The sequence below is a fragment of the Neovison vison genome, chromosome 10, assembly GCF_020171115.1.
Source record: "Neovison vison isolate M4711 chromosome 10, ASM_NN_V1, whole genome shotgun sequence".
NCBI lineage: Eukaryota > Metazoa > Chordata > Mammalia > Carnivora > Mustelidae > Neogale > Neogale vison.
In genome coordinates this window covers 963,709-985,340 of record NC_058100.1, presented here as the reverse complement: position 1 = coordinate 985,340, position 21,632 = coordinate 963,709, and the positions used below count along the sequence as shown (strand labels likewise).

The window sequence follows — 21,632 nt, the reverse complement described above, 5'->3', positions numbered from 1 at the left end:
GCTCCCGCGTGCGCGTGCCTGTGGGCCCGGGCGCGCCGGGTGCGCGCGCGGGTGCTCGGGCGCGCGTGCCACCGGAGCCCAGCGGCTGGGCACCACCGGCGCTGCTGCCCTGGGCGCGGACCGCGGCCGGACGCCGGGCTCCCGGGGCTGGTCCGGGGTCGCGCCGCCCCGCGCCTCCGCGCCGGGACCGCCTGCGCCCGCTCCGCAGCCCCGGGGCAGCCCGCGCGCCCTGCGTGCCTCCCGCGGGGGAAGGCGTGGGCGTCCGCCGCGGACCGCCCGCTGCGGGTCGCGGCCACCGCGCGGTGCCCCGGCCGGGCCCTGCTGCAGGAGGCCTGGTTGCGTCACCGCCCGGCCCTGCGCCCTGCGTCCGCTCGGCGGCTTCTCGGGCCGCGCCGGAGGGTAAGGCTGCCGCAGGCGCCGCGCGTGATGTCGGACGCGGGGCTCGCCTTTCCGCCCGGGTGCCTGTCCCTGGGCGCGGGGGAGCCCCCGCAGGCGCTGGGCCGAGGCGGCGGAAGCTGGGCTGCCCGGCCCGCGGACCCGCGCGCGCAGGCCTGTGCTGCTGCCGGGAACGGGGCCCGGGAGGTCACGGGGGGCGCCGGACGCAGGGGCATCCGAGGGACGAGCGACGCTGCCGCCTCTCGCCCTGCCCAGGAAGGCTCGTTCCCATCGCTCCCGAGCCCCGAGATCCCTGCCTCGTTGTCGAAACCAGCAGTCGCGCGCGCTGTATGGGAGGCGGAGGAGGAGTGGAACCGGGCGTGGACTTGCGAGTCGGGTCTGCGGTTTGCCGTCGGTGTAACGTTCAGGGAGTTACTGACCTCCTCGGCCTTACTGACCAGGTGGGGGTCGTTCCGTCGACCTGGCAGGGGTATTGTCAGAATTTGAAGTGTCCAGCTGTGGCTATCAGGGTTCGGGACCCCGACGCTTGAACTTGCTCTCTCGCTGAAGGCTGCCGGTGGGTACAGCCGATGGAGAGGGGGAACTTTCTGCTATTTGGGTCTTTGCTATTTTGCCAGATGTGATGAAGCCGACTTGGGGGGATGGTAGGCGGAGGAATCTCAAAATCCGTAATCTCTCCACTAAAGACCTCATAAAATTTTAGAACTGGAAAGAGACTAACGCCTCACTTAATTGTAGCTTCTCTTTATTGAGCACTTGCTACGTGCCTGACACTGTACAGAACACTTTACATCAGTGTGCCTGGGGGGCTCAGTTGGTTGAGCGTCTGCCTTCAGCTCAGGTCACGATCCCAGGCTCCCAGGATCGAGTCCCACATCGGGCTTCCTGCTCAGTGGGGTCTGCTTCTCCCTCTGACCCTCCCCCTCTCATGATTTCTCCCTCTCTCATTCTCTCTCTTTTTTTTTTTTTTTTTTAAAGATTTTATTTATTTATTTTACAGAGAGAGATCACAAGTAGACAGAGAGGAAGGCAGAGAGAGAGAGGGAAGCAGGGTCTCCGCTGAGCAGAGAGCCCAATGTGGGACTCGATCCCAGGACCCTGAGATCATGACCTGAGCGGAAGGCAGTGGCTTAACCCACTGAGCCACCCAGGCGCCCTCTCTCATTCTCTCTTAACTAAACAAAAAATAATAATAATTTTAAAAGAACACTTTACATCCACTAATTTAAAACCTTCCGCAACCCCGTGCAATAAATAAGCATATCCCCACTGTTGCGATGCAGAAGTCTCGGCCAAAATCCCGGCCCTAGTCAGTGGCAAAACTGGAACTGGAATCCAAACTTCTCAGGCTTGACTAGAGTCCTAGCCATGTGAACCTGGGGTCACAGGACAAGGGAGGCACAGGCAGAGCTCAGAGGGCCAGTATTTGCTGAAAGAATAATATTTCAAGTTGTTCAGTGATAAATTATCTTTTACATTGTACCCAGCAGTATCCAGATGTGAACCGAGATTTGGCCTTTTCACCCAGAGAAAAAGGAAAGGCTCACGGGCACACAGTAGGTATTTGGTAATTACCTTCGGAAAGAATAAAAAATCTTGAGGTATTGTTATTTCTGCCAGAACGAGACTCATTGCTTAATACACGAAGGCTTCTTTAAGCTGTTCTTCCATGGTAATGGTCTTATACAAGCATCTTTCTTATTCACGGATTTAAAGATTAGAAGGTACATTTCAGACCGGATGCTGACATGACCTGTGACCAGCTGAGTTTTCAAACGTGCGAGCAGAGGGTCCGAGCCTTGGGCGTCTGTAGCGATCTCTCAAGGTCGCTACAGACCACAGCCGTGTGTTTTGCTTTAACATGTTAGAATGGGACTGTAATGGCTCCAGCTGCCTGAACTAAGTTTTCTGGAGAACCCTGGGTGATTGGTGTAGGGTAAAGAGTTCAAATGTTAAGTTTGTGGCAACATTTATGACTTGGTCGAGACGTGTGGCTGGTGTGCATTCATGTGGACGGTAAGCTGGTTTCAAACAGAGGTGTCCTTGGTGTCTGTGATCAGCTGTTCTGTGTTCTCCGAAGATGACTTAGGGCCCCGGAGTGGGTTCTAGAAACTCACAGGTTTACGTTACTCATCCATGTAGACTGTAACTTATACCCCGCCCCCGGACTTGCCGTTGCTGCTTCTCTGCCCTCCCAGATGCCTCAGAGCCACCTACCTCACTGTCTTTATCAAACTTAGTGGAACAGAGTCTCCCACAACCTATCCTTCATTGCCCCTGTGCCCCATCACCACCATGTACACAGTGAATCTCTTTCTGCAAAAAAAAAGGGGGGGGCACCTGGGTGGCTCAGTGGTTAAGCCTCTGCCTTCGGCTCAGGTCATGATCTCAGTGTCCTGGGATCAAGCCCCATATCGGGCTCTCTGCTCGGTGGGGAGCCTGCTTCCCCCCCTTCTCTCTGCCTGCCTCTCTGTCTGCTTGTGATCTCTGTCTGTCAGATGAATAAATAAAATCTTTAAAAAAAAAAAAAAAAGGTCTGTCCATCCGGTTGCGAATGGCAGAAACGAACCATAAACTGTTGCCAAAAAAGAGTCCCCCAGCCGCCTGTGGTCACGGAACTGGGAGATCCAGAGACGAGCTTCAGGTACGGCTAGATCCTAAGGCTGAAAGAATGTCGGGAAGACCTTGCCCTGCCTTTCTGTGTCCCTTTTTGGTTATTGGCCTCGTTTTCTCCAGACATGCTGAAAAAGCTGAGCCCCGGCAGCCCCAAGCCAGTGACTGTAGGGTCCTCATCTGCATTGTAGACTAATGACAGCGGCGTCACTAGAGACAGGGATCCCGTGGCTGGCCAGGGCTGTGTCACAGGCCCAGTCCTATCCCTCCACCACCGCACGGGGTGACCACTGTGTGTGCGTGTGCACACACACGCCCTTAGCGCGCCTCTCTGAGGCCCTTCCAAAGCCTTCTGACTGGAGCGAACTGCCCTGATTTTGTGTGTCCGTCAAGTTGTTGCTGTTGTCGTGGCTCTGACCCTGAGCCTCCTAACCCTTCCTGTGTGGCAGCTGCAGCCGCCCTTCCCCCGTTTCATCCGACTGACTGCCTCCCAGGAGCCGTCCGGGACCCCCATCAGTGAGTTAGGCCCCTTCTCTCCTGTTCGTGGGTAAACACCCGGACAGACCCCTGCTGTAAAGCCGAGCACTCCCAGCCCGGGTTGGTGTTATTCCTCTGAAAGTACGTGAACCAGCTGATACCTGCGGTTTGTTTACTGCCCGTCTCTCCTCGTTGGAACATCAGCTTTGTGAAAGTAATGAGGAGAAGAATTTTGTTTCTCTAGGACCTAGGACAGTGCCTGCACATATTTGTGCTTAATAAATGTTTATTAAATGAATGAATGACCATCTGCCCACAGGGAGAAAACACTGATGTCATGTTGGCGAGGACTCCAGTCTGTACGACAGACCACGTTCTCACTGTGAATTCTGTAACCCGGTACCGCGGGCCCGCCCTGGTAAGGCAGAGGCACTCCCGAGGTCCCTGCGGAGGCCAAGACTCAGGCCCCACGGAGCAGCCACGTGGAAGTGCTTCCCTCCACGCTTCGCCCTTTCTGAACTGTGACAGTTTGTGTGTGGAGGTTCTTCCCATGGTTTGAGTCCGTTTCCTGGGGCATTTATTTTTAAAACATTTATTTGAGCACCTACAGTGTACCAGGCACTGGTCTAAGCCTTTTACAAATAACTCATTCTTCAGCTGGAGTTTTGGGAATAAGGGTTGTGAACTTTAAAACTTCTTTTTTCTTCTTAAATACCAAAACACTCAAGAAAGTCTAAAAAAATCCCAATTAGAGGGACTCCTGGCTAGCTGGGTCAGAGGAGCAGGCAACTCTTAATCTCGGGATGCGGGGGGCGGGGGGATTCTAGCCATGTTGGGTGTAGAGATTACCTAAAATCTTTGAAAAAAAAAAAATCCCAATTAGAAAATTCCGTGAGCAGTGAGACCCTCTGTGCAGCCCCTGTCACCCCCCAGAGGTGTGCGCCTCCTTCTCGGGGAGGAGTTAGTGTGGCCGTTGGAGAAGTGAAGTTAGATCTGCGTACCCAGGTGTGGATACACGGTGTGGACGTAAGATCTCGCCACGTGTTCGGTCGTCGGGTTGTCACCCCAGTGCCTCCGTGCTCTGCGTGCCCAGCCACACGCCTTCTCTCCCCTTCCGTGGCCTGGTGCCTCCACTGCGCCCACCGGTGGTCCCGGGGACACGGAGCCACCCAGCCAGCGGCGTGGGGGCGGCCATCAGAACAGGGTTGCTCGGGTGCTGGTCATCCTCTACAGGGAGGGCCCCGGGCCTCACAGAGTGCATCCGTCCTCGGGGGTGGCTGTGCCTTTCCCCCCAGGAACCTGTCCATGCCACAGCCACTCCCTTTTGTTTCTTCTTCTAACACAGACCGGTAGTTCTGGTAGTGGTGGAGATTTGGGGGAGGGGGCTAGCGTGTGAGCCCATACTTAACCTCCACCCACCTGCTGCGGTGCGCAGAGCAGGCCAGGTCCTGACCCACTTCCAGAAAAGTGAGCCCCGCGTCCTCTGCCACGCCCAGCGCTCCTGGTGCCTGTCCCCGCCTGCCCACCCCAAGGCTGGGCACTTCACCTAAAAAAGGAAAAGCTTCACTACATTGTCTGGCTTTAATTTGCATCTTCTGTTATAATTAAGTTTGAAATCTTTTTGCATGTGCTGACCATTTTTTTTCTATTTTTTAAATTTTCAGTTATTTCTCTATTCACCTAATTGCATTTAAGTTATTTTTTTTTTATAAATTACACAAATGCCCTAAAAAACCTGAATATTTGCTCATGATAAAAACAAACAACTTTATTTGCTGTGGATATTTTTCTAATTTGTTGTTTGCCATCTACTTTTGGCTTTTTCATTAAACATACAAAACGCATTTTTCATTATTCTGTAGACAAATATTGTACTTTTTGATTTCTTGCTTTGCTTGTAAGCTCTAAAATGCTTTTTCTTCATTCTGTATTCTAGTATCTTATGTTTTGCTTTTTTATTACCTTAAAATGCTAATATCCAGTTTTTCCAATTTTAAAATACTTGATGAAAATATTGTGTAATGTTTTAAATAAAATCAGTTTGAATTAGATGAAGGTCTGTGCTTTATTTTATGTTACACTAGTGTATGTGTCATATATTTTTCCATTTTAAAGTAACTTATTAACAAGTCAAAGCCTGTTGTATGCAGCTGAGGTTGAAACACATGTGTGGGTCTCTGAATTGTGTGTTCTTAGCGGCACAGGCCGCGTTTATCTGCGGCAGCCGATCCGCTGTAAGAAGCTCTCTCGTCCCACCGGCAGCTCCTCGATGGGTAGCCAAGACGAGTTTAGCCCCTTCCAGTTCCTCATCCCACTCTTTCCCTAAAGCTCTTTGTCATTATGATATAATTATGTACCGTAGACAACAAATGTTCCAATGAATACTGCCAAATACATACCCATTTAATCACCATCTAGATCAGGAAAATAGAACATTTCCATCGCCCCAGAAAGGTCCTTCCTGCCCCTCCCTGGTCATCCCTGTCCCCAGAACTCCGCAGACCCACGGGCTGGCTGTGCTGCTCTGCGGCCTCACGCCAGGGGGATCCTACAACGCGCACTGCTCTTGCCCTCTGCGTGGACACGCATCAGTGTCCGCGCGCGCCATGGGACGGACTTTGGTTTGTTTCCAGCTTACGGCTTTCAGGAGTAAAGCTCTGAATATTTTTTTTCTTCATTTTTATCGAGGTATAAAGCACCTACCAGGACATTTACGGTCTTAGCATTTTCACGCGTCCGGGGCAGTCGCGTCCCTACATGCACACTGTGAAGCATCCAGAGCTTCCCCTCTTGCAGATCTGGAACTCTGCCCATTAGGCGGCGGCTCCCCCTCCCGGTCGTACCCCTGGCTCCGTGAGCGTCCTCATGCACGGCTCCTTGTGGCCGTGTCTTTGTGTCTTCCTCGGGACGCCCCGGGAGCGCAGGTGCTGGTTGGAGGGAGGTCGTGTGCTTCGCCTCGGGGGGAAGCGGCAGCCTCCGGGGCGTGACTCGGTTTCGCGCTGCCGCCAGCAGCATGTGAGAGTTCCAGTTGCTCCGTGTCCTCACCCGGTTGAGAGACGGGGACTCTGTTCATTTAGCTCCCCCGGCAGCGGGGTGTCTGCGGCGTGTGCCGCACCGATGCTTCAATCGTGTATTTCCCCGGCCGCTTCCGCGACCAGGCTCTGAGCTCCGGAAGGGCAAGTTTCATGCCGTTCGTAGTTATCTTTCCATTCTTACTGCTCCCCTATCTGGGGGCGATAGATACTTTCTAACAGAAAACTTGAAAATTGTAGGAGACTAAGCAATGAGTGCAAGTCCTGGTAATGCAGCCCGTCCATGCAGGTCGGCGTCTCTCACCATGGGCTCGTGGGTCGCGGCCTTGGTTGACTCGGCCCCTCCGCAGGGTCCCAGCCCGCCCGGCACTCTGTCATCTCAGGGCATCGCCTGGCCACGGCAAGGGACCTTTGCCACAAGAAACGCAGACAGCTTGTTGTGTGTTCTTGGCCAAAACCGTCACGTGTGATTGCCAAGAAAAGCGGAATTGCTGAAGGAGGTGGTTGGACTCGGCCCGTCCGCCCTCTGGGTCTGGGGAGGGAGTCTGGCCTCGGGGAAGCGGGCTGTCTCCGGGAGGAAGGGTAGCTGTGGGGCAGGTGGTCAGCAAGCCCTGCTCCTTCTGTATGTTGTCTTCCGAAGCGAAAATTGTGCCGTTCACTTACTCTGATTTAAACATTTGCCATGGTGTTAACTCTGTAAATACCACTTTTGTGTGTTGGAGAATCCATGGCGCTTCCGGAATCCACACGGCCACGTCTCCAGCCGGAGACGTTAAAGCTGTTTTCAGTTTTCTCCTGTTGTGAACCATGCTATAGCCAACATGACTTTTCATACTGGATTTCAAATGCTCTTTCCCAAGGTAGATCTTTAGGATTTTATGATTATGTTTATCAGTCATGACTAGTAATAGAGTTCTATTTTTTTCAGTAAGCTCCATGCCCAATGTGGAGCCCAACATAGGGCTTGCACTCAGCACCCTGAAATCAAAGCCTGAGCAGAGACCAAGACTTGGACCTTCCACTGACTGAGCCACCCAGGTGCCCCTAAATTACATTATTATTAATAATTGTTGTTGACTATTAACTGAGGTTACGAACATTTAAGACATTTGACACACAACGTCCAGCTGCCTTAAAAAGCAGTGGAAGCCATCACTGGTGTTACCGCCAGCGTAGTAGTGTCTGCGTCTCCTCCTCCCTTCTCGTTTCCTTTCCCCCGCCTCTTTCTTTGATCCAGTCATTGGTGGGTACTCCCCCCACAGATGTTTGTGGAGCACCTTCCATTGCCAGAGCACTGAGCTGGGTCACGGGTGTATGAGGCTCGCGTGCTCAGGACAGACAGACATGAGTAATCAAACGATCGCGCAAACGTGTAGCTTCAAGTAGCGATAAAGACTACAAAGAAAACTCTCCTACAGTTATGGGAACTGTAAATTTTATATGCCTTCTGCCCTCTGGCGTACGGACAGGGCTTGAGGAGAAAACAGTGTGTGACTTGGCTCTTTCAAGGCGGCAGGAGTGCTCTGCGGCCGTTGGACAAACAGAACGGAACATGACTTTTGTGACGTCTGATGAGCGGAGGTTTGGCGGGGAAGTGGGGCACGCGGCACACCTTGTTAGGACCTTGGGCCTTTATTCAAAGACCAGTGGGTAGGTCTAACGGGTTCCAGGACGGGAGATGGCGATGACCGGATCATATTTGAGAACATTCTGGGTAGGGCCAGAGCGGATTCCTAGAGTCCAAGGCTAGATTGTGAAGCTCAGCATCGGGTCCCCAGCCAGCACTGAGTAACGTCATTTTGCGTTGCCAGTTTTGTGAATGGAGACATAGACCGTACTATGTCGTTACTTATGGGTGTGGTTGAATGTTTTCCCAAGTGTTTCACAGGCTGTCATACTTGTGTGTGTGCGAGTGTCTTGTTACTGGCCGCAGTTCCAGCGGGAACAGCTCAGTGTCGTGGCCCAGGGCACCTGCTTTGGAGCCAGAATGCCTGAGTCGGAATCCTGGCTCTGGGAGCTGCTGGCTGTATTACCTTGAGCAACCTCTGTGGCTTTGGTGTGCCTCAGTTTCCCCTTCTGCAGCATGGGGTCTGCAGTAGTGTCCCTCTCTCCCCGGTGACGGGGATGAAAGGCTGGAGCACGGTGCCGGCCCCGTGAGCTCTGCGTCCGTTCTCGCCGTCTCGTTTAAGTAGCTGATGGACGTGTATGTTTATGAGCTTGGCCTTGCCTGTGTGTTGTAACAGTGGCTCCCTCCCTGGTTTTTTTAATACATTTTTAAACATATTTTCAAACAATGTCATATTTTTTGAAGTACGAAACTTCTCTACAGTGAACAGATGTCCTTCTCCTTTCTGATGTCTTCCATTGCTATGAAGTAAGTCATACATACTGACTTTGTTTCTTAGTGTTTTTATTTAAATACAGATAATCCGTTAATCCATTTGTAATTTATTCTGGTTTATTAATATAAGGCAAGGCTCTAAATAGATTTTCCCCCCAAAAAGCCAACGAATTGGCTGAGCTCCATGTTTTGACACACCCTTCCTCCCCTCACTGCTGCTTTTGGCTTCCTTCCTGCCGCCCTACCATGCATTGGACCCGCACACACACTAGGTCTGTTTAGGGAATGTGGTTCTGCTCTGTCCGTCTGTAACTCCATTATTGTTCAATACCAGGACGGCCGTGAATTAATTAGTGTAACTGTCTTCTTTCCGGTCACTTGGTCAGATATGCTCCTAACTGCTCTAATCTCTTCAGAAATTGCAGTAAACCATTCCTGCATTCGGCTCTCGCTGGCGTCCAGAAACTGTCCTGCCGTCGCATGTGGGGTGCGTGCGCCTTCTGTCTCAGACTTCTTCAGAAATTTATACTTCTCCCCACGTAGGCTGCTCACGGCCCTTGAGATTATTCCTGGATGTTCTCTTCCCCTTTTTAAAAAATGTTTTATTTGCTCTTAAAAAATACATTATTTTTGTCCTACATATTAGGAAGAAGTTGTGTTTTGTATAGTTTTCTTATATCCAGCCATATTCCTTGACGGCCCTTGGTCTCTAAAAGTCTTTCATTCTGCGATCAATTAGAGTTTTGATATTATCTGCGCATAATCTGTTGTGGTTTTTTTTACTTTTATCTCATGTTTCTGTTTTCCATTATATGCTAGAATTTCTAAAACAATTTTGATACCATATTTCTTTCATTCCAAGACAGTTGAGCACAGAACACGCTACTGATTCAATAGTAGTTTTTGGGGGCTACCACATGAAATGTACCACACATTGTAATTCACATTATAGTATCAGAAATGTTAGGGGTACATCTCAGAACTGAAGAAATAAAATAACAGTAGTAATGGCAGCCCTCCGTATTTTCTCATTCTAGTGGGAATATCTAACCAATTTTAGATACGATCTTGGCTGTTGGTTTTTTGTTCTATTTTTTCAGATGAAACAAAGTATGCTAATTCAGCTGGACGGTGACCGGAAAGGTGTGCTGTTGGCTTAGCTAGCGAGGGGAGCTAGGGCTGCACACACGTCCTCTCCGACAGCCGGTCCGTGTCCGCGTTCTGCCCCAGGTGCCTTGGATCCGGAGATCCCTGGCTACAGGGCACGGGCTCTGCTGTTTTGCAGTGGGAGCTCCCAGACCATCCCTGACCATCAAGGACCGGATTCGTTCCCCAGAACTGCGGGGCAAATCACTGTAGATCCGGCAGAGTTCCAGAGGCCAGAGATCCAAACTTTCTGCCACTGGGCCAAAGTCACGGTGTCCCAGGGCTCGCTCCCACCAGGGGCTCTCGGCGAGAACCCCTTCCAGTTTCTGGGTGCTACCTATGTTTCTTGCCTTGTGTCTGCATCACTCCTGTCTGCAAGGTCAGCCTCCTCAACTCTCTGTCTACTCACCGGCTCCTACTCTGTGTAGCTGGTATGTTTGTGAACTTGTCAATGCTGAAGAAAATGCTTTTAAAGACCTATGTTAGGAAAAAAAAAAAAAAAAAGACCTATGTTAGGAATAGCAAAAGCCTTTTTCATTCCCTTTTTGAATAACACTGTGGACACCTGGAAATGCTCTAGTTCAGGGTCCCGCAAGTGCGCTGAGTTCTGTGGGAGTCCCACAGCCTCCAGCCCTCCTGCTGTCCCCAGTGTCCTCAGTCTCCAGCTCTGCGGCAGCTGGGAGAGGACACGGGCAGCGCACATTTCTTCGAAGACTGTTACGAAGACAGCATTAAAAACTGCTCAGTTAAGACTGGAGAGCTAAAAGAAAAAAGTAAAGTCAGCATATTATTTATTTAGTAAATTGGTCATTCAAGGAATTGGCCGTCTGGCAAATAGCTGTTCGGCAATTAACTATTGGGGACATCAGGCTGCTCACCCGGGAACAGAGCAGGGCTGAGGGCAGAGGCTGAGCCTGCCTAGGCCCGGGCCGACCTGCCCCTCTGCCTCCTGCAGACCATGGAGATGGGACATTATGCCTGCAGGAAGCTGGGACTAAGCCCATCCACTCACAGGCCGGGCCCCAGGGATGAAGAGAAGGCGAGAGAGAATGGGAGGTCCCCCCCTTCGGACCCTGACTCCGAGGAGCCCCAGTCTGGGCCAGTAGCCAGACCAGCAAGCAGTCATGCGCCCCGTGCCTGGCAAGCCTCATATAGGAGAGGCAGATTAAGAGAGTCTGGACTTGATGCATAAAGTCACAAGAAGGTCATCTTGTGGGGTTCTAGCAGACTAAATGTGTGTTGATGGTTTGAACTTCCTGTGAAATATTTAGCACCGGCCTGGCAGCCAGAGTTCTTACATGGTTTGGCTACGGCTAACATTGCATCTTGCACGTATGGTAACACTTGCTCTCAGCTAAACGTTGATAAATTCCACTTTTCTTTCATTTACTGGCCACTCTTGATTGGGTGGGTTCCTGCTGTTGGAGGGGCTGTTGGAGACCTCTGTGTCTTCTCGAGTCCTGGAGGCGCCTCTTACCATAGCTTCTGAAGCCAGTCTGGTGGCCGACCCCCGGCGTCAGCGCAGACACGGCTGCAGAGCGCCGCTCGGCGGTCGGGCGAGTCACCAGCCCGCGGGGGGAAGCCTCGGGCTGTCAGAGCAAGCGGGCTCATTGCGGGGAGCCCCTGAGAGTGCCGAGACGGGGTTCATGCGGCTGCAGGAGCCGTTGCAGGGAAGCAATAAATCTAGTACGAAGACCTGAGGGGGACCGACAGCAGAGGCGGGCAGTGCAGGCGCGCCCCGAAGCTCTGCGGTTTGCTTGTCATGGATAAAGTAAGAGTGAAGAACAGGACTTTACTGGGGCGCCCGGGTGGCTCTGTGGGTTTACCGTCTGCCTTTGGCACAGGTCATGATCCCGGGGTCCTGGGACCGAGCGCTGCATCTCAGGCTCCCTGCTCAGCAGGGAACCTGCTTCTCCCTCTCCCTCCGCTGTTCCCCCTGCTTGTGTTCTCTCTCTGTCAAAGAAATAAATAAAACCTTAAAAAAAAAAAAAAAAAGAACAGGAGTTTATTTTTGTGTATGCCCTGTTCTGAAAGGAGGCCTAGTAGTTAAAAGTAAACTTAGTAATTTGTTACTTTTTTAATAAAATGTTGCGAGTTGAGTAGCAAACACTTGTAGGCAGGACGTTCTTGAGGCATCGCTGCTCTGAGCAAATATTGAAGGAGTTGGCAGACGTCTGCTTTCCAGAAGGGACGTAGATGGTTCCACTGGGCGTAGCCCGAACGCGTGTAAGGTCTGGCTGTAGGAGGCGCCGGGGTCGGAGGACCGCTGTCAGTACGCGCGCCGTCCGGTTATACGTGAGTAAATGAATCGTTTCAAAGTCAGACTAACGTTTATATTTAAAAGCAAAGATAACTGAGATTGGAAACTAAATAACGCATCCTTCCCCATGCTCAGGGGCCCCTAGTGGCCCAGAACCGAGCTCGGCAGCGCAGAGTGAGGGGCTGTTGTGCACACACCGTATCCTGGGTGGTAAACCCTGGGGAAGGCAGTTGCTGGCCAGGAGCGCTAGGTATACGCACGCAGGGGAACTCAGCAAGTGGACCCTCCTGGGCCCTGGAGGGGGGCGTTGCACGTTCTCGGTGACTTTATGCCCAGAGGAGGCACGGGAAAATTCTGCACTGGCGAATTAACGGCAGAGGATTGCAGGCAGTTCATTCCCATTTTCTGATATTTTCTGCAATTGACATGTTACTTTGGGTTCATTTTTTTTTTTAAGTGCTCCGCACAGTTTGTTGAGTCCCTACATGAGAACAGGACAGAGAGTGACATCAGCACCTCACCGCCGAGTGGCAGGCTGCAGGGTGGCGGTGGGGGGAGCCAGGTGCTATCAGGGCAGAGGCTGGGAGCCCATGTCCTTACACGGCCCTCGCTGACCTCCGGAGTGCGTGTCCCCTTCTGCATCGCTGCATCCCAAGTCAGGGCCAGAGGGACGCAGGTGGTGGTGGGGGCTGCGACTGAGGCTTTTCTAGACGAGCTTGTAGAAGGGCAGAGTCTGTGGGATTGTTTAGCCAGAAGGCAGGAAAACAGACGTAAGACAACAGACGTTAAGACCTAACACGTTTTACTTACGTGGGAAGTAGAACACAAGGAACAGGCTGGAAGGACAGTAGGGAGAGCTTGCGGCGATGTCTAACCTTTTCAGATGAAGTGTAGCACATCCTTGCAGAAGTGTGCATAAAGCACAAGTGTGCAACGTAGTGAACCGTGGGAATGGTAGCCAGCACCCACGTTAAGAACTAGAATGTCACCCACACCCGGAACATTCCTTCCGAGTCAGAAGCCCTCCTTCTTCCCTAGAGGTAGTCCCGTCCTGGCTTTGATGCAGTGCCTGCAACGGTCCCGCTGGTTTGGGACTTCATGTGCTCCGGACCAGAGAGGACGCGTGTGACTCCCTCCGGCCCCCACTGTCATGTTTCGGTCATTACCCGGTAATCGTTGCGTGTGGTAAAGCTCTGTCACGCCTGCTGCTGTAGAACATCCCATCAACCCTTCTAGAAGCCACCCTTCATCCGTTTTCCTTTTCACGGACTCTGGGATGCCTCCAGGCTGGGAGCTGTTAGGAATAAGGAACTGAACTCCACGCACACGCAGCCACGTCCGGAGGTGGAATTGCTAAGAATTGCACGTGTATCGTCACACCTTCCGGTAAACCGGTTTCCTGTGGTGATCGGGAGTGCTCTGCCCCCGAGCTCCCACCTGGTCTGTCCCCACGGTCAGGGATGGTCAAGGTGCCTGTCTGGGGGATAGGCAGTAAGTCTCTGGACTTCTGAACATTTACCCCCGGCAGTGAGAAGTATGGAGTGCGGTTTTGTAGGTTTGTTGATCTTTTCAGTTTCTTCCTTGGACGTTCCTGTTCTTTCTACCCAGGGTCTGTCGGCCGGCCCTCTGAAGGGCGCTGTCTGTGGGTTGCGAGGCTCTGTAACAGCTGTTCTGCCTGGAGGAGAAGACTCTTCGCGGCAGATACATAACCCAGTAATGCCCAGCATTGCCAGCATTCTCGCCGCCTTTCCCCACCAGGCTGGCGGGGGGGGGGGGGGCACTGTCCCAGTGCTTTCCACCTTCTGCAGCGCTCACTAGGTGCTTTGGGAAGTTCTCTTTGGTGACGAGTCATTTTTGGAGGATGGGGGTAGGTGCTTAGTCATGGAGAAGCACAAAATGAGGAATGGCCAACTGCACCCCCCCCCCAGGCCAGAGTGGACTGAGGCTTCCCTGGAGGTGACATCTTGATCAAGCAGGTTTTGAAAGACTGTCTAATCAGGAGTGGAAGAAGTGCGTTCCAGGCCAAGGAATAAATGTGCAAAGGCACAGCGGAGAAAGCTCACCGCACTAGAAAGGTGGAATCGGGATGTCACACGCTGGAAAGGGGGGATGGTGGAGAGAAGCCCCAGCGGGAGCTCAGGCCGGGAAGGGCCACCTGGTGAATCTCACAGGCAGTGGGGAGGAAGGTGGGTGAAACACAGATGCCGTTCTCGCTGGGGACGGCTGGGGACGCCCTATCCCTGGGACTGATCTCTGGCACCAAGCAGAGCAACCGTGTAAGCCTCTCAGAAAAGCAGTTGCGTTTCCCTCTAGATAACAAGTTACGGAGTGAGCCAGGGGGTGCTGCAGAGTGAGACCTGGATTTGCAGCGCGGTTTAAGCCTCAGGTTCCACATCTGTTTGGGAATCATGTGTACCTGGCGGAGCTGGGGCCATGGGGGAGGTGGTGCTTGGGAGGAGGAGCCGAACTGAGCCGTGCCGTTGTCCGCTCTGGCTCGTTTCTCACACGCTGGCACTGTGCGTCCACAGTGGGTTCTCGTCAACTGCAGAGACCTGCGACCGCCGGAGGCACCGGACCCGGAGGCAGAGGCCTGGGCCTCCGGCTGTTTCCGCGGGGCGGGGGCGCAGCGGCCCCTCGTGCTCCGGCGCAGGGCAGGGCTGCACTGACGGCCGCGTTCCCGCCGACGGCTGTCGGGGCCGCCGCCCTGCGCGCATGGATCGGAGCCGACGGCGGCCGCTCCCAGCCCCGCCCCGCGCGCTGTCGAGGGGAAGTCCTTCCGCAGAAACGAAAGCGAAATCGAAGCGGGGCCGTTTCCCCGCGGCCGCGCGCCTGTTGACCGCGCTCCGGCACCCGGCGTCTGCGCGGCGGGGGCCGTCCGCCCGGGGAGGTCGCGCCTGGGGGCGGGGGGCGGCCGGCACCGCCCAGGACATGCGTCGGGGACGCCATGGACCCCAGGCAGGTAAGCCGGCCGGGCCGCGCGCCCCTGACCCCGCGTGCGCTGGGGCTTCGGTCGGAGACTCGGTGCGCGGGGCCGTGCGTGTGCGCGGGGCGGTGCGTGTGCGCGGGGCGGTGCGCGTGCGCGGGGCGGTGCGCGTGCGCGGGGCGGTGCGCGCGCCGTGTTCCAGGAGGTCGCGTCCTGCCTGTTAACCCCGCGGAGCCAAGCGGCGCCTGTGGGGGGAGGGGATGCGCCGGGGGTCGGGGCGGCCCCTCGGTCGCTGCGAGGGCCCAGCGTGAGCGCCTCCTGGGAAGCAGGCTTCACTTCCCCTCTCTGCTCTCTGCTGCCTTCCCACTTCCTTAAGGGCTTCTGGGAAGTGAAAATTAGCCTTTCTTACCTTTAGGAGCAGGTCTGTGTGCGGCACAGCTGTCCCCGTTGTTGCCAGGACCTGGCAAAGCCCAGACGCCCTTCGGCGGACCGCTCCAGGCCAGAAACGGGAAGGGGCCCCTGATGCCCCCGTGGAACCCCCCAGTCACTAGGCCAGGCAGGGAGGCTGCGCTCAAAAGACCGCGTACTCCTGGGTCCCTTTCCTCCATACTATGGGAAGAGCAGTTCTGGGGGCCCGGGAGGCAGATGGTGGCTGCCCGAGCCTGGGTGTGGGGGAAGGAGCTGACTGCATAGCAGGGAGAACTTGCCCGGGAGATGGAAATGTTGTGTATCCTCATGGGTGGTAGTAACAGGGCTGTGCGTGCTTTGAGTCTGTACAGCCAAAACTCACGGAGTGCGGGGCGCCTGGGCTTGCTCAGTTGGTTAAGCAACTGCCTTCGGCTCAAGGCATGATCCTGGCGTTCTGGATCGAGTCCCACGTTGGGCTCTCTGCTCAGCGGGGATCTGCTTCTCCCTCTGCCTCTCCCTCTTCTCATGCGCGCGCTCTCTCAAATAAATCTTTTAAAAAGAAAACCTCACAGAGTACACAAAAAGGTAAACTTTATGTATGTAAGTTAGACTTCCCTTTTCAAAAGTTACATAATTTTTTTCATTCTCCTCTTCCAAAGGATTGGGGGGCCCCTGGCCTGAAGGAAAAGCCTCACTTCACACATACCAATATATCACTCAGTGGAACCCATGTGGTACGGGTGGGGGCTCAGCTCTGGATCCCAAGCGTAGGAGATTGGGTGAAAGTGAACGGGATGGGGCGTGGCCATGAAGTGGCTTGGGGTGTTGAGGGACTAGGAAGGGTCCCCACGGGCTGCTTCCCACGGGCTCCCTCTCACTCCCTTAAGTGGCTCTCCCTGGGGCTGTTCGCAAACCATGCTCTGGCTTCACTATTAGGAGACTTGGGGGTGAAGATAAAATTAATAATCTCCCTGCAGAGTTCCTTAACTATTCGAACAAATACACACCCATTCTTTCCTTCACACATCGACTTTCCTTCCTTCCTGTCTCTGGGTTCGCACAGGTGCACGTAAGGGTGAGGCTTTTCCTTCTGTTTCCAGGACAAGCTTGGAGCCGACCGGCTCTTCAGCTTGCTTTTTTGTGGTTATTAATTCAGCCTTGTGTCATTGCTAGATTTTCTCCAGGTGGGTATGAATAGATTGTAACACATTGTTTAAAAAAAAAACAAAACACTGCTGTTCTGTGGCATGAGTGTGCCATAATCTGTGGTTCCTCTTCTGGAGACAGACACACGTTGTGCAGGTTTTAGGCAAGTAGCAGCTGTGTACATTTAGCTAGAAGCTGACTTTACCACTTTGCAAAGTAATTGTTCGACCAAGGTCCCTCCAACAGCTAGTGGGGAAATCCCTGAAGTCTCCATAATTCAGCGGGGAGCTGGGCACTCCCCTCTGTGCCCACATACACTTTGTTCCCTAGTAGAGGGTGGCAGGAGGAACCACGAAGAGACAGACTGCTTGTTGCTGCCGTCACTGATTCAGCAAATGTTGGTTCGGGATCAGCTTGAGGGCAGGTGCTGTCTTCGGTGCTGGGAGCACAGAGATAACTGAGACACTGTCCCCGCCTCCTGGGCGTTCACTGTGAAGTAGACTGTGTCTCCCCCATTAGCGCTTGATGGAGAATATCGGGAGTGAGTCCGTGAGCACCCTTTCTGGACACTCCGTCTTGGTAATTGCCTCGTGATACACAGTGATTAGGTGCCGGTCCAACAAACAAACACACACAACGGTGTGACCAGAGGTAAAGGAACGGTATTGTAGGAGGTGAGAGGGAGGGGCTCGAGGAGAGGAAACACCCACGGGCTGAGTCAGATGTCTCCAGAAGAAGGTGGCCTCTAAGGAGATCTCGAAGGAAAGGGTCAGACTTGTAATGGGGCCGTAGAGAAGCTGTCAGGTCCGCTGGACTGGAATGTACGGGTACAAAGATCAAGGCTTTGTGACGGCCTGGTGAGAAGTAATTAGAGGCCAGAGCTGGAAAAAGACAGCGTGTATGAGAAACTATGGGGTGGGGGTGGACAAGGTCGAGCTTAGCGACTGCCCAGACGACGCAGGGGCTGAGCGAGGGAGGCAGGCGGCAAAGCTGGCTTGGGTCTCTGCCCCGCATAACGGTGAGAACAGCGCTGGCCGCAGTCCTGGGAATAGCAGAACGGGCGGGGCTGAGGGAGAGGCTTCGTCTGGTTCGGAACATGTGCTGTTCGAGGTGGGGCGGGGTATCCAAGTGGGCAGATCGTCCAGGCATTTGGAAGTTCAAGTCTTCGCTTTGCAAGGCAGTGGCTGGAGGAAATAGAGGAAAGAGGTTGGAGCACTGTTTCTTAGGAGCGCTAATTTATGTTGGGGGGTGGATGAAGTCGACCTGGGGGAGGAGGGGGAGGCCCTCCACACATGTCCCTTTCCTCCACACACAAGGGACATGGGGACACAGAAGAAGAGAAGGCGGCGTGAGGGGCGTTTGTAAGGAAGAGCCTCTGTCCAGGGCGTGTTTGGGAACCTGAGTGGACCACCAAGCCGGAGAAACGGAATCCGAGTTCAGAGGAGGGCGTTCCACCGCCCGTGTCCTTCTCCAGCACCTTGGGGAAGCCTGCGTGCGGGAATGGGGGCAGGGCCCGTGGGCAGAGGACGGAGCCGGCCGTGAGACCCGGGCTGAGTGGAGGCGTGTGTAGGGTCAGAATGAGGAAGGCTTGGGGGCTGCGGACCCACAGCCACAGCGGCCACTCGCGTAGGGGCTCCCTGGGAGTCCCAAGCGGAAGCAGGAGATGCACAGGGAGGTTGCCATCGGGAAAGAGCAGGACTCAGCAAACTCGGCCCCCGGACCCCAGGGCTCGCGTGTCGTCCCTGCTCTGGGCCACAGCGGCAGCCCCAGCGGGTCCTTTCCTGGGAGAGTTTCAGGCTTTGAGGAGTGGGTGTCGCCCCAGCTAGCGGAACAGGGAGAATGAGTGAGGACTGGACCTGCCACTCGGGTGGCCAGAGGAGGGAGGGGGTGGTGAGCGTGAGGAGCCGAGCGCTCGGGTCCCCAGGTCATGCCCGGGTGTGGGGGGTGACGGCCACGGTTACTGAAGGTGGGCACAGCTGCCTGCGGTCGCTGGAGCTTTCAGGACCTTCAGATGGGGGGCGGGGGGTGGACCAGCATGAGGAGATGTTGTTGCTAGAGGTCGCCCCCCCAGGTCCCTTAAATACCTCCTGCCCCTCTCCCCGCTGCAGTGAGCAGCTCCGGGGACAGGATGAGCTCTGCCCTGGGTGGGGGCAGGGGTCACAGGTGCACAGTGTTCTGGGAGGTGACAGGTCAGGGCAGCCCGTGTCCTGGGGAACAGGATCCTGAAGGACGGGGGTGGAAACGGCTCTGGAGAGGGCAGTGCAGGGCCTTGGGGGGGTGACACCAAGGTGTCTAAGACACCAGACACCTGTGGGAGGCTGGGCGGTGTGAGCAGAAGTGCCAGTGTCTCTTCCAAACCTGGCCACCACACTGGAACATGAAGCCGGTGTGTCCTTCCCCAAGGAAATCATCCCCCCGCCCCCCCACCACCACCGCCCAAAACCAAATTCCGGCCTCCCGGGGAGGCAGTGGCGAGCAGTAAACCTGTGAGGTTTGCACACGGGAAGGTGCGCCCCTCGTGGCCTTGGGGGACTGAGCTCCAGGTCGTGCAGCGCATGGGGGTTTGTTGTCCTGCCCAGGGCACATCCTGGTCCAGGGCTCCCTGGGCATTTTGACGTTATCATTGTGTTTTTGTTTTTAAAACAAAATAACATTTATTTCTTTGTTTTTAATCTTAAAAGGGTTCTTACTTTGCAAAGTGGAAGGATTTGTTTCAGCCCCCCAGAATCCTGCAAGGCTCACGGGAGAGGCCCAGCTGCCACGGCCACCTCGGGTGCCCCTGACGGCTCCCGGTTCGGCCTCCCGCTCGCTTTGCTCTTTCGGGTGGCGGTCCCTAGGCAGTGCGGGCTGGGTCACACGCCTACCTCTCCCTTGCCTCTCCACCCCTCGGGAGGCAGGTGTGGCCCCCCAGGCAGAGAGAAGGGACAGGCTCATGGCCCAGGTCCTTGTTCACATTCTCTTCCCTCTTCTTATTCTGCAGGGGTGTTCACTGACCAGATCCTGCCCCCAGAGCCTCCGAGGCCATGAGCACAGCAGGCCCAGACAGCAGCAGCCAGGGCCTGGATCTTCCCTGAATCTCTTCCAGCTCCGGCAAATAGAGTTTCTCAAGGGGCTGCTCCCTGAAGCCCCCCTAACTGGAAAGCAGACGCCATCACTGCCACCGCTGGTCTCCGAACTCAGGCCGAGGTTTCCAGGACTGCCTGCCAGGAGCAGGGGGCTGGGGGCCTGGGGTGTCCCCGCAGCTGTGCCTCCTAGACATCAGGTGCTCCCGAGGGCGTGCCCGCGCCCCCCCCCGCGCGGCCGCTCTCTGCCGTGGAGAGGTGTGGACAGGCTCTCCTCACACTTCCAGGAGCTTGCTATCCACCAGGGCCAGGTCGAGAGAGTCTCGGAGCTCGTCCTGCAGCAGCTTGGGGAAGGGACGGCTGCCACGGCCCATGATCTGGCTGGGAGGCTTGGAGTCCCGAAGAAGGAAGTCAATCGAGTTCTGTATTCTCTGGAGAAGAAGGGTCAGCTGTGTCGGGAGGCGGGAACGCCCCCTCTGTGGAGAGTCGCCGCTCAGGCCGGGAGCCGGGCAGCCAGCGCCCACGGCCGCAGCTGGGAAGTGCCCACCTTGAACCCCAGTTTGGAAGCTGAAGACGGAAGCTCCGAGCCTGGCTTGGAAGGTCCTCCCGAGCCTTTGGACATGGCCGAGATCAGGGAGAAAGTCTGTGACTTCCTATTCAACGTGTGTGGCGCCTCTGCCCTGAATGTGGCAAAGAACATCGGCCTCAGCAGGGCCCGGGACGTCAACGCCGTGCTGGTCGACCTGGAGCGGCAGGGCGACGTGTACCGCCTGGGCGCCACGCCCCCCGTGTGGCACCTGACCGACAAGAAGCGGGAGCGCGTCCAGATGAAGAGAAACGCGGCCGCCGTCCCCGATACCACAGGCGACGCGACACCCCCCTCCCATCCCCCGGCCGCACCGGACGCCTCCGACAGTGTCGCGGCCGCCGCGGTGCGGAACGGGCAGGAGCCGGTCCTGAAGCCGGAGGGCAGGCAGGAGGCGGCGCCGGAGCCGGTGAGGCCGAAGCCGCCGGCGCACGACAACGGCCCCACGAGGACAGGCTACGTGGACTTCGAGAACGGCCAGTGGGCCACGGACGACATCCCGGACGACCTGAACAGCATCCGCGCCGCGCCGGGCGAGTTCCGTGCCATCATGGAGATGCCCTCCTTCTACAGCCACGGCTGGCCGCGGTGCTCCCCGTACAAGAAGCTGACCGAGTGTCAGCTGAAGAACCCCATCAGCGGGCTGCTGGAGTACGCCCAGTTCGCCAGCCAGACCTGCGAGTTCAACCTGCTAGAGCAGAGCGGGCCACCGCACGAGCCCCGGTGAGAGACCACCACCGGCCGCCCGCACCCCTGCCGGGCAGCCTCGCCCCTCGCGGGGCCCCCGCCTCTTCCCTTGGTCTCTGTGTCTTGCGGGGAGCCAGGGGGTGGCTGACCCTCAGGCTGGAAGCAGCGTCCTCGAACCGGCTTCCGTGCCTCAGTGTCCTGCCTCCGAGGGCTGGAGGTGGTAGAGCCTGGACCCCACATCCATGCCGGGGTCCCTCCCTCCCTTCCCTAAGCTGAGTTCCCGGGACAGGCACAGAACAGGTGGGGTGGCCCGGGGCGTGCACACGGGAAGCAGGAGCAGGTCCCCGTGTGGCTCAGCTCCCCTGGGGACCAGGTCGTGTGAGCATCCACAGCTGCCCGCCTGTCCGAGGTGGGAGTTACGTGCCCCCTGACCTGTGCCGGCAGAAGGTTCCTTGCTCCACCAGCCAGCCAGGCCCCACGCCGTAGGCCCCTGCAGGCTGCTGGACAGACGGGGAGACGGGGGGCTGCCCAGATGGGGCTGCTGAAGGCCAGAGG

The 21,632-nt window shown here is 55.7% G+C and overlaps 1 protein-coding gene across 5 annotated transcripts in view; it reads left to right on the top strand.

Annotated features, from left to right (window-relative positions):
• The window catches only part of ADAR (adenosine deaminase RNA specific), a 36,684-nt gene that overhangs the window by 172 nt on the left and 14,880 nt on the right, over nucleotides 1–21,632 (top strand). For 2 of the 5 annotated variants that reach the window (XM_044266454.1, XM_044266453.1), the window contains exons 1-2: nucleotides 15,156–15,224; nucleotides 19,723–21,113. In XM_044266454.1, the coding sequence (XP_044122389.1) occupies nucleotides 15,210–15,224; nucleotides 19,723–21,113 (1,406 nt within the window). In that variant the 5' untranslated portion in view covers nucleotides 15,156–15,209. Of the gene's footprint in view, nucleotides 1–134; nucleotides 400–15,155; nucleotides 15,225–19,432; nucleotides 19,516–19,722; nucleotides 21,114–21,632 lie in introns of those variants that run through there. The other 3 variants (XM_044266456.1, XM_044266455.1, XM_044266457.1) reach the window with 3 other exon arrangements.